General features: G+C 36.2%; 1 protein-coding gene across 11 annotated transcripts in view; it reads right to left on the bottom strand.

The window, feature by feature from the left end:
• LOC129729934 (uncharacterized) overlaps nt 1-15,151 on the bottom strand; it is an 83,989-nt gene that overhangs the window by 34,543 nt on the left and 34,295 nt on the right. For all 11 annotated transcript variants that reach the window (XM_055688855.1, XM_055688853.1, XM_055688858.1 and 8 more), the window contains 2 exons: nt 9,762-9,971; nt 2,260-3,501 (listed from right to left, as the gene is read on the bottom strand). In XM_055688855.1, the coding sequence (XP_055544830.1) occupies nt 2,260-3,501; nt 9,762-9,971 (1,452 nt within the window). The remainder of the gene's footprint in view (nt 1-2,259; nt 3,502-9,761; nt 9,972-15,151) is intronic.

The following is a 15,151-nucleotide window of genomic DNA, read 5'->3' as shown; positions in this document are numbered from 1 at the left end:
ATTTCACAGAAAGATTGAAGTTTCACCAATTTCAAACAAAAGAAAGCCATTTTTTCTCGAATAGCAAGCTTCAAAAGATTGCTAAAGCTTTGGCGGGTTTTGCAGCATGAATGACAATACATTGTTTATGAAAGACAAGGCAAACAGTTGTTAGCATAGCAACGTGGAATTTAGATTGATTTTTAGAGTAGAGATGTATCGAATTCGTCAACAAGCTTCGACAGAGAAAGAGAGCGCGAGTTTTGAAATGCAGAAAGTGCATGAGAGTAAGGATGAAAACACGATGCCACATGCCCTAAGCAATGAAAGTTTAGTGATGATGTTTAGTCTTATTTCAGGATTTTACATTTCCCGCATGCGTTTGAGTAGAAAACAAATTTAATGTCGATTCGGCAGTTAGTAGCACAATATGACAGATTTTTTGATTTTTTCAAAGTTGTGGTTTTCAGTTGATTCTTCGGCATATAATGATAACTGCGTCCTTCCAGAATTGTTCATGATTAAATTCCTATGGTTAAGTTTCTAACTTGAATGTACTTCATATTATGCAATTTCTAGGCACAATAATCATTGTTCATATTTTTTATTGTATTTTTTTTCAATATGAAAATGAAAATTTTAGTCATGTTTCAGATCGATAGTATTTTGGTTTAGTTTTATGTCAGGTATTAGTCGTTCATTAGCACTAACTTGCGAGCGGATGATATTCGATGTCCCCGCATTATTTTTAATTTACTGAAAATGTGGAATTTTGTTAAAAATATGTACAAATCTGTATAGAAGAGTAGTATGCATTTATGTAGCATTCCAAATTTCGCTCTTCGATTAGTTGCGAATTCAAAAAGTACTGAAAAACGAACGTTATAAAAATACCTGATATTTATATCTACGATATTTTAATGCTTTTTCGAAAGAAATATTTTCGTTGAGCGTTAGTCTAATTTTGTTCATAGACGGCGATTTAGCACTGATCAAAGTTTTGAATTTACTTAAAACCCGGAGATACGGCACATATTTAAATAGACTATGCACCGAATTTATGGCAGTACTGTTTTGCGGTATGCATAGCTGTAAAGTGTATTCTTTGAGTAACAAAAAATCACTATCATTATAAGATTAACCTGTATTCTTTGACATGAAAAAAAAAAACCTACGGTTTTTGGAATGAAGAGTGAGGCAAACAAAACCTTTGTTGAAAATTTTTGTGCACCTTTTTAGGGTCTTACTGAAGGTAGGAATCCATGTTTGGCTCCGTAAAACATTTTCAGTATAGTAGAATAAATAGGATACTTTTTTATATTTTAAAGGTAACGTAACGTCGCTGGTTGTCAAGGTTGATTTCTATGTCGTATCTAAGAGTAGAAATTTGGACAATGGAAAAAAATTGTAAATAAAGTGTAATGTGACTTTCACAATCATATTTTTTGCCCCCAAATGTAAAAAAAAGAAAAATAGTTACACTGTCATTCATTGATCAAATGGTTCTTAATTTCAAAGTTTCAACTTTTCTATTCGTAACGAGAACAACAATACAAAATTTAATCTAAGTATAAGTGTTAAAGGAATGAAAAATTAACCTTCACTGGAATGCTAGAGTATCCAAAATTGTTGTAGTATTTTAGAAATACATTTGTCACAAATTCAAATGCGTATGTATTAACATTGTTTATAATACCAATGGCAAAGTTCACTACATGACTTTTTTGTTCAAGGCATCTGATGGGGGTAAGCACTGACAATCGCTAATTCCAAGGGCAAATTCTGAAATAATCAAAAGCAATAAAATTTTCCCATAACCACAACTGCGAAAACTGACTATCTATTATCGTTTTGTTTACAAAATCAATTCCTTATCTAGAAAGATAAAAAAGCACACATCGAATTACGACCTATGTCAACTAGTGCTAAATACTGAAACTGCGAAAATCTAGAAAAATTCGCCTATCATTCTAGACAACATTTTACGAGCGTGTAAATGTGTTTTTAGCGTAAGATTGAGAAAAAATGGCTGCTACTAAGGGTGAGACTTAAAAAAAAAAGAACGAAGCGAGCAAGGGATATTTAAAAAATATTTTTTTTACTAAACAAAATCTTCAATAACAATAGAAAAACGTAAATAAATCTAGAGAAAAAACAACACAACATTGCAAGACTTGTACTGCGCACTCTGGTACGTAGGCGCTTCGCGCAATTTTACAAAACTCAGACGTCTAGCTATAAGGTAAAGTCAAGCGAAAGCTTGCATTGAACGATCCTCACCCGCACTGGCCGCATGCTGACGGTGTTCTTGTTCGTGTTCGTGATGGTGGTGGTGGTGATGTCCTTCGTTGCCGTGTCCCGCGTGTGCAGAGTCACCGTGTTTCGTAGTCGAGCCACCTATTGTTGTGCTGCTGGCTGGAATCGTAACCGAAATAGTGGGCATTAACATAAGAGCGGTGGTAGCAGTGCTGCTAGTGGTTTCAAAATTGCTGCTGCCGCTGCTGCTGCTGCTGCTGATGCCGGTTGGTAGAACTGAATCAACGATCATCATTTTCTCATCTTGGATCCGATCCAACTTGCGGGGTGGTTGTACCAGACCGGTGTGATGCCGGCGGGGTGGTTCCTCCTCGATATCAACCCGAATGATGCCGTTAATCTCACTTTTATTCAGTATCAACTTGTCGATACCGTCCTCGACTGAGACGTCTTTGCTTTCGATTACAATGGAGGTACCATAATCGTCATTGTCGTCATTATCGTCACGGTCATCATCCGGCAGCGCTACTTGGACGTGAACGTGTTTTAGTGTAGCGTCAGATTTTTCTCCCTTTTCTTCAAGGGGTATAGAGAATTCTCCAGAAGCAACGTCTACATCTTCCACAGGAATGGTAACGCCATTTTTTTCATTGTATTTATTGACAATCATAACATCCGTTCTGTCCTTGCCAGCTCTAGCCGTTTCCGAGTATCCATCTCCCTTGCCGCCCTTCTCAAGTTGATTGCCAGATGGTGGACTTTCGTCTTCGTCTCGTGCATTCGAGCGGATTTTGGTGTCTTCTGGTTGGTTTTGATTCCCATTAAAAGTATGTTGGGTTTTCGGTTTGTCGTTAGGTTTCGTAAATTTATCACCGGCAGCAAGGTGGTGGTGATGCGATTGGGACGATTGGCGATGGTGATGCGGGCTGTGGTCCGACTCCAGACCAATTGTGTGAACATCGAGCGGCACTAGCGAGCCAGCAGTTGACAATGATGGATGATGTGGCTCTGCGATTGAGGTAATCAAGGTTGGTTTAATTGTTGTAAGCAGTAGTGGGCCCACGACAGGCTCGTCCAGCTTGTCTAGTACGGCAGCAGTTTTATCGTGATTCGTGCCGATGGCAATACTGCCCCCGCCAAGCGATCCGTTGCGATGTACGTACAGCATGTGATAGTTTTTGTACAGTGAATTGCACTGATAGCGACCCTGGTGCTTCGGCAAAGCCCGTTGAACGCTAATCGTGGCTTCGATCTTGTCCCGATTGCCTTCGGATAGAAAGGGGATGTAATGGGTCAGTATCAAAATGGCCACAGAGCAAAGTGCAACTAGAGATGATGCATGGAAGCTGCTATGCCATTGCCGACCAGTGAGAGCCTAGGGCCCGAACCATTGACGGGAATTCCAAAGCAAAGCCACTGTATGGTTTCCAATTGGTTCCAATTTATTTGATTTTTTTTTTCGTTGTAAAGTTCTGTGCATGCTAGCGTCAATGGTTCTTTTTTCTAACAATTTAAAGGCAGAAAATAAATCTATGGTTGAAACTACTGCATGAAGCGTGCTATTCGATTGAGCTTTATAAACGATTGTTGCTGCTGCTGCTGGTAAATGCAAAGATTTTAAATCTAAGCGATACGGGTAATTGAACAAAACGGGAAATGAATTGGAGCGTAATACATAATTGGAGCAATTGTAATAATTGTACATGCGTTTTGTTGAAACTATTGTTGTTTAATATCATTCATAAAACATCAATTTATTGTTTTAAACAAAACTTCAAAATCAAAGCAATTAGAATCGATTTACCGTTATTGTGATAAATTCAAGTAATTTGCTGCTTGTGTTTTGCATAACGGAAATTTGAAACAGTTTTTTATGCATATGCAGTTAAACGACTTAAATTTTAAAACAAAGGATACAGCAACTATGATTAGTCAAGTTGGTTTTAGGTTGCAGAATCGACGAGTTTTTGTACATGATTTATATGATCAAGGAGTTCTCACTTCACAAATATGCTTTAATGGAGCCGCATAACCTTCAGTAGATGTAATCGTGTTTATAGGATACAAGGCGTCTCCATTAAAAAAAAACATGGCATGGGACACGTGAAGTAGTGGTCTTTTGAAAAATTCATCTTGTAACAAATTTGAAAAGTCTCTAAATGGTAACAATTTTTCGTGGTTAATATCAGAAAAACACTATTTTTGCAAGTATTTTTTTTTTTCAGCATCAAAATGTTCGTTTTAGATTTTAGCATTTTCAGGGCGACTCCGCTTGGAATGGTTCGTTTCTATTCAACTTCCACGAATATTACCCAATACAAAACTTATAAACTGTACATTCTAAATTCATCATATATTTACAAGCTCCGCATTTTTATTTCAAGCTCTGAGTTAGGGTGTTTCAAAAAATTGTTACATTACCATTTAGACCTAACTTTAAAAAATCTTACAACTTTTGAATCACTGGATCGATATCCAAAATATTTGTTAAAAATGATAGATATGTATTTAAATTATTGTTCTAGGAAATGCCTTGTAAACTAAACTCGAGAAAAAATGGAAAATTGCGCTGATTTCGCCAATAAATTTTATTTCTTGATACAGAAAGTTTTATTTCTACTACTCTACTATTCCAGACTTGAAACTCTAGTGTGGAAAAATCGCAACACACCTCTGAGCAATTCATTTAAGAAAAAATCCCCAATCTGATTTTTAACACTTTTTATTTGGCTGAAACTTCACACGGATGTTGTTCTAAAAAAGATTGCATTTTGTGTTATTGGTATTTTTTCTGAATCCCGACTAATTTAACTCGGGTCAACTCGATTAAGGGGCAGGCAGCACCCTCTCAGAATTGAATGAAACTTTACCTAGAAATTACCTGTACCAACATTTGAAAAAAACTGAAGCTTTTTTCATAAATCGATATTCGTTTTATAAAAAAAGCTTCAGTTTTTTTTCAAATGTTGGATTTTTTATAAATCGATATATATTAATAATGACAAAAGATAGAGAAAAATTGTCAAAGCATAACTTTTAGAAAATTGTCTTTCATAGAAAAATATTGACTAAATTGTGTTTGGGATTCTACACTGAAAAAAATGTATTTTAAAAACCAAAAGTTATTTTAATCGGTTATCTCAGTTTTCTTTTCAAAATAAGTTTGTACGATAGACAATTTTGTACATAAATTTCTCCCGAACAAACCGAGGTGGGCACTCTTAAGAAAAAAAAGTTTTTCTAACAAAAACTTGTTGGTGGCTCCAAGAAGACGGTAATAAAATAAGTTGAATTGTCAAGAGATGACTTCTAGCTGAACTTTCATGTCAAAATACTGAAAATGATTATATTTGACATTCTTTTTTAACTCTGAGGCCATAACCGTTCAGTAATGACAAAAAGCAGAGTTGTTAAGGATGCTTTTCAGGAGATTGATTATGTATTTTCTTTATTGAGAGTGCTTTTTATAGTTTTTCGTGCAATTTCTCCAACTCAACATGAAATGTGTCACTTATTTTTGCAAGAAAAACACGTTTTGAAAGTACAAACAAAAACGAATTAAATAGGGTTGGTTTTCTGAAAATGAGTTATATTCGGATGAGTTATACATTTTTCAAGAAAAAAGAGATTTTTTGGCTTCTATCGCCCAATTCTTTCACGGTACTACGAATGGAAAAAAAATTGCGCCCATCCTCGAAGTTTTTCAAATACATACTTCTAAAATTTAAAGTTACACTCAAAACCCCGTGTTTGGACCTTAGCTCACATTTTTTTTTCATATCGGTCATTTTTCAACAGGTTTTTTTATATTTTGGCCGTTTATGAAAGGTGAAAAATTGGGCTTTCACAACATATAGATATGTCAATAAATTTTACTTATATATAATGAGCTGATTTAAATAAATTAGATAGTTTGTGTTTGTTTCGGATTCTTATCAAATTTATTTGTAAGTTTTCAAGCATTTTTGTGATAAATGTGCTTTGATTGCTGTAGAGTTTGGAACGTAAATTTAGTCGCGTTCGTTTTGAAAATCTTTTATAATTTGGCTGAGATACGTTTTGATGAAATCGTAGATTTCCACCATAATTGTAGATTTCATGCAATCATTTCTCAGTCAAATTATATCCGATTTTTTAGCCAACACCTATTATATTCGGCACTAACTGTACTTTCAAAACTCCACAGCAACTCAAGCTCTTTTATTACGCAAATATCTAAAAATTTGCAGCATAGTTGAAAAAATTCAGAAAAAAACATACTGTTTTATTTATTTTAAAACTTCTCCTTATAAATAGGTAAAATGATAGGGGCCGTTCACATACCACGTGGACAGAATTTTAACCATTATTACCCCCCCCCCCACCGCCCAGTGGACAAATGCCCATATAAATTCGTTTTTTTTTTGTAAGGACCGTGGACATTCCACCCCCCCCCCCCCCCAAGCTGTCCACGTGGTATGTGGATGGCCCCAGGGACATTTCACATGTTGTGAAAGCCCTATTTTTCAGCTTTCCAAAATGGCCAGAATATAAAGAACCTGTTGAAAAATGACCGAGTTAAAAATAAAAATGTGAGCTGAGGTTCAAACACGGAGTTCTGACCATAACTTCAAATTTAACACTCGACAAGAGTTATAACATACACTGGTTCATATTTTTTTTCATTTGTAGCACCGTGAAAAATTGTGCGATAGAAGACAAAATTATGTTTTTGTTGAAAAATGTATAACTCAGTCAAAAATCAGTCAACAAAACTCAACTCACAAAAACAACCCTATTTGATTCGTTTTCAAATATATTTTCAAAATGCTAGTGGATTTCTAGTATTTTTCAATCTTTCTCCCTCCCAAAATTGCTAAAACATTAAACATTGGTTGAGAAATGACTGAGTTAAAATAAATTGTATGCGCTGTAGTCCAAAAAACGATATTTTGTCCATAACTTCAAATTTTAGGGGTGTTTGGAAAATTTCTATGTTACACTCAGCAAGAACTACAACCTACAGTAGGTCACTACAAAAGTTCTAAATTGCTGTAGCACAGTGTTATCATAATTAGGCAGTCCTTTCAAGAAAAACGCTCTAAGTTAGGTTTCTCGTTAACGGAAAGAACATGTGACTCCAATTGACTGACCTGAGTGTTTATTAATGTTAAAAATATTCATAGAGCTAAACCTGTTTGTTTGATTAGTGCGTAGTGTCATCGCGAAGTTGTAGGTAATAATTTTGTCCTTCCAAAAGTAAATATAAATTGTAAAAAATGAGAAAAAAAAACTTTTGTTTATTTTCACAAATTTTATTTTTTTAATGTTTTATTCCCAAGTTCAGTTAACTAACATTGGTTAGCTCACAGTGTATAAAAACAAAGCAAAGCCTTGGTGCTAACAGTCTCTCCCGAGCCGAGACTCGAACCTACGATGACTGGCTTGTTACTGACCAACATCGTACCTCGAAACCAGCTGGGAGGGTGCTCACAGTGTATATTTAGTTAAAAATTTTATTTTGGTGTTCTTTTTTTATATTTTTTGAATTTTTGCCTCACGGTGTATATTTTTTTCTGGAAAGACATAATTACTGCCTACAACTTTGCTGAAGACTTTATAGGGTCAGAATTCGTGAAACGGATCACTAAAAATCGGGATGTCAAATTTTTTCAAATAAGTATTAAAAACTTCAAGAGTTTCACTAGGGAAGTTGATTTTCCAATTTTTATTGAATTTGAGTAAGTTTACAAGTTGTTATTGTCATTTGAAAATTGCAAAAACAGTTATAACTCATCCAAACTAAGAGATAGCGATACACTTTCTTCTACAAAAATGTGACAACTAATCTTAGTTTGAACTTTGTAGAACAGTGAAAAATGGTGAAATAAATACATTTCAATGAGATGCTTTATTTTTATACTTTATAACTGTGTCAGATTAAGAGATACAATTCTTCGATCTTTCACAAACTTGCTCGAAATAGTTAGTTCTACAATGTGTCGGAAGAAAGTTATTAAGTTTATCAAGAAATAAGTAAGTTTATTTCTTAAACCCAAAAGTTAGCCATCCAAATAAGGTACTTACAAAACTGAGAAGCTTTCTAGAAGACATCGAAACGCTGAAACCATGCGTTTCGTCACAAACCAATGTCCCACTTTTTGTTCCGTGATGAATTTATGATTGGTGGGCAAAATTTGACGTTTATACTCCTCGGATTACAATCAAACAAACCGTTCTGGCATAAAATTTTTTTTTCTAATTTTTTAATTTTAACTTTTTCGTTTCTAATTTCGCTGTGATCATCCGGCGATGTTTAGTTAATCCTTGTAGTTTTTAGGCAAAAAAATGAAATAAGCTTTTTGATATCATTATTTTATTTTTTAAACGTTTTTTGTTGAAAAAATACGTTTTTTTCAACAGTGTATATTTTTTTCGGTAAGACAGAATTATTGTCTACCGTTTTGGCGAAAATGTCATACCGATCAAGCAAACCATTCTGGCTCTAAAGATATTTGTAATCAATCAATACTCTTTTTATATAAACCTTTTTCGTAAATTACTCGTGATAAAATAAAAACCCACTAGCACGAAATAAAATGTTTAACCCATAGAAACATCTGTGCAAAGTAGTTTAAGCCAGATTAGTAATGGTCGATTAAAATGGTTGCTTATATTTTGTGGAAATAAATAACGAGATTAAAAACATTTCAGAATAGAAAAAATAATAAACAATACATTACACTAAAGTCGCTTTTTACGCGGGGGATACGTGCCGCGTAAAAAACAACCGCGTAAATTCCGGAATCCGCGTAAAAAAACCCGCGTAAATTCAGCAACCCGAGCAAAACAAATACTGCGTAAATTCTGGAATTCGCGTAAAAAAACTGCGTAAATTCCGGATATATTCATTATTTTCACAAGTTTTTTTTTATTTTTTCACAACACGTTTTTATCAGTGTTCATGTTTGCCAATGCATGATAACATACACACGCAAATTTGCATTTTCTAATTACCAGTAGTGGCAGCTGGAAAAAGCTTGCAATAAGATTCAAAATTTGCTTTACTGCTGACACGCGGATGCCTGCTACTATAATTCATTTAATTCGTTTTCTAATATTTACAATTTTAACTTGCTCTTCGGCGGCAGCTATAACCAGCAAGGTGTAAAAATTCGATTTGGGATACTGCCGATTGTTACTATGCTGAACAGTGACGGTTATAGCTGCTGCTATCATTTGCTATTTTTTTAAATAAATAAAAAATTTACTAACATTTGCTAAGTAATGTGATATTTTTTTTGGAAAGCCCAACAAATTGTTTTCAAACGAAAAAACAAAAAACGGCAAGCTAAATCGTACGCAGCATGATGATTTCTCTACGCAATGACTGTCAACTGTAATGACGGAAGATGATGGCTAAGAAAAATTGAGCGCAAAAAGCGAGCACCGATTAGGTCTATGCCCAGCAGCAGCAGCAGTTGCTCAACTAAGAGTCTATCGGCGGGACGCGATCGATCTCACTCCCGTCCCGGACGGAGCGTTACCTGCGATTCCCATCTCGCTTTCGATGTAGGAATGTTCGTCCTTGCCGTGGCGAATGTTGCTGTGCTTTCGGATCGGTTCACCATCCTTGTGCCACTCGACCGGGTCGGTGATCGAGATGATGCACGATATCGTGAACGGTTTGCCGACCTCGACCTGGGAGTCACCATAATAGATCACTTGGTACAGATTGTTAAGTTCACGCTTGCGACCTTCGGTTTTCCAAACACAGACAAGCGCGCGCGTACGCGTTTGCGTTCGTGTTTGTCAGTGTGTGTGTGATATAAAACGCATGTGGGCGAGTGTGGAAAAAAAACGCAGAACAAACAATATAGTTAGTTTCCGTTACAGTCTAGGATGATGGTTAAAACAGTGCTGTAGGGAAAAGTTTGTTCGCATAATCGGTGCGTCGGTGACTTCGAGCGGAAGAACACACCCCGGAGTTGCTGGCCGAGACGATGTAGAAAAGTATGTAGTATGGCATTTCGTGTCATGAAAACTTTTCCTATGATTTTGATAAACCTACTTGTTGCAAGTTTACTTTTAATTACGAAATAGCGATCGTACAGTGAATGTCGGTGAAATTATTGAGATGACGTAACTAGTAGCGTGAAATGCGATGGGTTGTTATTGATTCTGGCGATTTGAGCATTGACGAATGTACGGAAAAATTTTGAATACTAGTGATAATTTATACACACTCCTAGTGCTCGAGGATTATAATAATTGTAAAAATTAAGGAAGCAATTGGAACATTTAGTAAAAAGTTCTCAGAACAATTCAAAAGAAATAGTAATGCATTCATGTAAGTCCTTTGAAGCATTGCCTTTTTTTCACTAGAATATTGAAAACATCCCGCGGCATTGCTTCAGCGTACCGCATGTGAACACATGTCTCGCGAACGTCTAGTGCGAACGTCACGAAGAAAACTACTGCTAACAAAGCCACCAACATCAACCGCCGTCATCCATCATTCCAGTGGCACATTTTGCGGATAAGCCTGAGCAGATGACGTTCCTGCATTCATCTGGAATCGATGCGAACAACAGACGGGAAACGCTGGTCCTTCGTGCAGAAAAGTTGAAAACTTCACCCAGCTGACGGATGAGTTCATAATTGGAATTTTTTTAGTCGATTTGGCAAAAAATACGGACCAAGAATAGCCAATCAATTTGTCTCTGTTATTTTTAGCACAATAAGCTCTTTTGTGGCATGTAACGAATTGCTAAAAGAAAAGCGAAGGCCGCTTCCGGTTTACCACCAAAAATGTTTCCATTTGCTACTCCTACTCAGCCCCAACCTTTCTTCTTCGGCGAAGCTTAAATATGACCGATGGTTAGTGAACTTGAGGACAATTAATTATTCAGAATATACTATGACAAGACATGCTAACAATGGTACCCCACTAGGCTTCGAAAAAGAAAAAAAATAACCAGCTGGCCACAGTCACAACAGCATACACTGCTGCTGGAGTCGAATAAATTTCACACCGAGGCCAGCGAATTTGATCGGAAGTTCATAGAACTGTCTTGTTGAATAAAAATAGATACGCCATGACGTAAATTAAATTGCTCTCCTTATTTAAATCTTCCTCGCCTAACAATATAATAATAATTCCGTGCAATGATAAGTCTTGGTGCTTGTGAAATAGCTTAACGAGATTTATAGTAGAGCTGTGGGGGTTGCAGATAGAGAATGTGCAACTGGATCGTAGAGTGAACTGTGTTAAATAATTTGAATTTCAAAATCGAAGTGTCGGAATCAGAATGATCCTCCAAGTTGCGAATTAAAGGCTCAAAATAAATCACGATGAATGGTTTGATCGAGAGCTACTTTCGTACTGGTGCGAAACGTTATTCCTCATGATACTCATTCTTCGTCTTCTATTCGATCGGATCGTCTAATGTTTACTAGCATTCATGCCACAAGCTTTCCGATTCTATGTTTCGTCATCTTGTGATTCCAGCTATCTCCGAAACAAAAGAAATATATCTCTGTTGAAAATTTTATATTCTTTGTGAAACTTTCTTGGGAAGTACAGAAAAAAAAATCAAACGATAGGGTCTCCTGGGTCACGATTCCACCAAAACTGCAAAAAACGGTTTGTATCATGATTTTCTCATAGCTATTGTTATTTAAAGTACAGATTGGCCTTTTTAGATTATTAGGTGCTTTGTAGTTCAAGTTTTCTCTAACTTATTTTATCAGAAAAGAACAAAGGGTATTGAATTCTATTTTTTCTTATTTTTATTTAAATAGTTTCTCTATAAAAAAGTGACCTTTGAAGTGGAAATGCTTGACTATTTGACATAGCAGGCCAACATGCTTTAAAAAGTTGATTTTAACCACCACAATTTATGGAGTTACACATTTCGTGAAGGGCCCCATAGCATTGCACATTGCATGCTGTCTGCAAGAAAATGTTGCATAATTCATCGTCCCTCGGGTGAAAGTTCAGGTGAGTGATTTGGTAGTAGCTAAGAGTATTCTGAAACTGAAAATATTTTTCTAATCAGCAAAGTTTTTCTCGCGTGAAAAGTAGAACAAAACAGATTTTATAGCTGACACCAAATGTCTGTCCCTCTGTCAACCCAAGTCTGACTAGCCCAGATAGTTGACGTTTTCGGAATGCCAGACAACGAGGGTGGGAAGTGTCATTTAATTTCGGACATCTGGTGACAGGTGCACGAGACCAGCGCGTGGACCACAAAAAATTGACACCTTTGCAACGATGACGTTGTTCAGCGTTTTCGTGTGCACGTTTCAGTAGTGATTCACGACTATAGTAGGACGTGCTATTGGGGCGAAAAAGAAAAATTAATGATTCCCAACCACGAAGGCAGACTAGAGAATGCTTGTCTAGCAGACGCGAATATAAATATACTAACTGAATCGTTCAACTTGTCTAGTATTTGTGGACTAGCTTTCCCAACTATTACATCACGCGGCTCTCCAAACTGAGCAGTGTTTTCTCGCACAGAGATGAAAATTTTTCGCGCTTGCGTGACTAACAAAACTCGTGAGTGCAAAAAATGGTGCCTCTACTATCACTCACGCTCTCTCTTATTGCGAGCACAATCAATGACGTCACTCTTGTACACAGAGCATCAACTATCAGCTAGCAACAAATATCCATGAAGGCGCAGTGATCTGAAAGCACAGTTGGGGCATTATTTTGCTAAAAAAAATGATGAAATCAAAACTTGTTGATTCGATTTCATCAAATGACGTGAATGATATTTATTTTAGTATTTAGCGAATTTTGCTTTTGGATTCGTATATACTATAACTTTCGATTCCTGATTGAGGATTTAAAATTTCTTAGGATATAAGGAAATAATGAGTCGTCAACTTCAAAAAACAGTTAACTTTTCATGATAATCACAACTGAATTTGGAATGAAAGCAATAGCGATTATCTGACTGCATCTATCTAGTTTTCCCTGAAGACAAAATCCCACCCAAGCGCCGCGAAGCAACGAACAGTCGCCTTCAGCATCGCCGTACAGCTGAAGAACAAATGACAAATATCCAAACGCCAGACCAAGAGGCGTCATCCCGCAGCGTAGCAATCCGTTGGCTAAACGAGCAAAGGCAATGTTGTAATGCCAAAACCAAATAAGCAAACTGATGCTGTCTTACTTCTTTGTGTGTCCACATCGCTATAGACTGTGCGAACAACGTTCTGAGAAAATAAATGTAAACTGCGAATCGATGCTAGACTAGTTTGGTAGTAAAATAAGCCCCAAAATGCACAATTCGAGCTGCCCCAGAGATGGATTCTATTCTTAGTAGAACTAAAATTAAATATTCTTTGTATGCTTTTCGATTTTCAATTACCAACGAATATTTTTGGCATCCAATTTGGAAATAAATAGGATTGCTTCCCACCCCCCGTTGCTGGTTTATTTCAGTGCATCCCTAAGGACGGACACTAATCGATAGTACACGTAGCCATGTGGCTGCCAGCGATGTTTGATTTCTTCATTCGACTCGAATCACCCATTACATCCTATATAGCTAAAGAAACAATCGTCCGAAAATACCCTCGATACGCTATTTCTTCCCATCGATCCAGCTGTACGCGGATCGCGATGCAGCAGCATCTTGGCGTCTGGCACCGGTCCAGTGCCGATCCATTTAACCGTATACAATGCGCTAAATTGGCAACTGCTCAAAACGGTTTGCGATCAGTATGTTCAACGCCGTGTTTACCACCGGCCAGCGCCGGTCGCTCGGCCTGGCTGTCAATTTTCCACTCCAGTACATTCTTCGTCTACTGTGCGTCATGTGGGTTGATAGCGCCATAAATTTAAAGACCAACAAATTTCGGTACGAACGCAAGACACATTGGACCTTGACGCGTGATTATTTTTTTGGGTTTTACTTTTCACCATTGTGAAATGTTGATTTGAAATTTTTTGTGTGTTTATTTTAGAGGGAGTAAAAATACCTATAGAGCAAGATCGCGCCAAATGACCTAAGGTCGAATATCGACCATTTTTGATTTGAATGAAACTTTGCACACGTATTTGGCTTAGCAAACTGAGTATTTTTCACAGATGAAGAGATTTTTTACACCCATGATTTTCTAAAAGGGCGTATGCCTTTTGAAATAGGTTTTATTCGAAGCATTGTAGCCCAGAAACCGTTGGTTGTATAGAAAAACTGTCTGAGAATGAGTTGTAAGGAATTAAAAATGCACCATAAAAAAATATACACTGTACAAAAAAAAAATTTTTTGACCGAAAAAATTAAAAATAAACATTAAATTTCAATTTAAAAAAAAGAGTTGATTTTTTTTAAATTTTTTTTTTTAAGAAACTTGACGTTAATACGCAACTTTTTAAAAAAGTCCAGGATGGAGAAATGAAAAATAATTTTTTTATGGTAGATTAATTTTTTTATACAAAATTCTAATTCAAACATTTTTCCAAAATATTTGAATTCTGATGATTCTAAAAGATGCAGAGTCATTTTGAATCAAAAAGCTCTTAGTAGTTAACATTCTAAAGGCATTGGTTTTCGAGTTATTTCTAATTTAAGCTCGAACAATTATTAAAGTTTAGGAAAATACACGTTTTTCTTAATTTGTCCATGGTTCTCCAGCAAAAACCATACGTTCATTGGAATGCTTGATCAAAAATATACAATTCATTCTTTGACAATAAAACGATTAGATAAATAACTCAAGCGCTAAACCTTAGCCTACCTACACGTTCCCCCTTGCCGAATTTTTTATAAAAAAATATGTTTGTCGGGCAACACTACCTACTTGTTAACTAATAATAACTGTTTGTAAAGTACGCAACCAATAACTACTGGGTTACCTATTATATCTGTTTTCGTATATAAATACGATTGCACTACTCCAGATGTGTTAGTAACAGTTT

Source organism: Wyeomyia smithii, chromosome 3 (assembly GCF_029784165.1).
Source record: "Wyeomyia smithii strain HCP4-BCI-WySm-NY-G18 chromosome 3, ASM2978416v1, whole genome shotgun sequence".
Taxonomy (NCBI): Eukaryota; Metazoa; Arthropoda; class Insecta; order Diptera; family Culicidae; genus Wyeomyia; species Wyeomyia smithii.
Note: the sequence above shows the minus strand (reverse complement) of the source record. Positions and strands in the feature narration are given on the sequence as shown.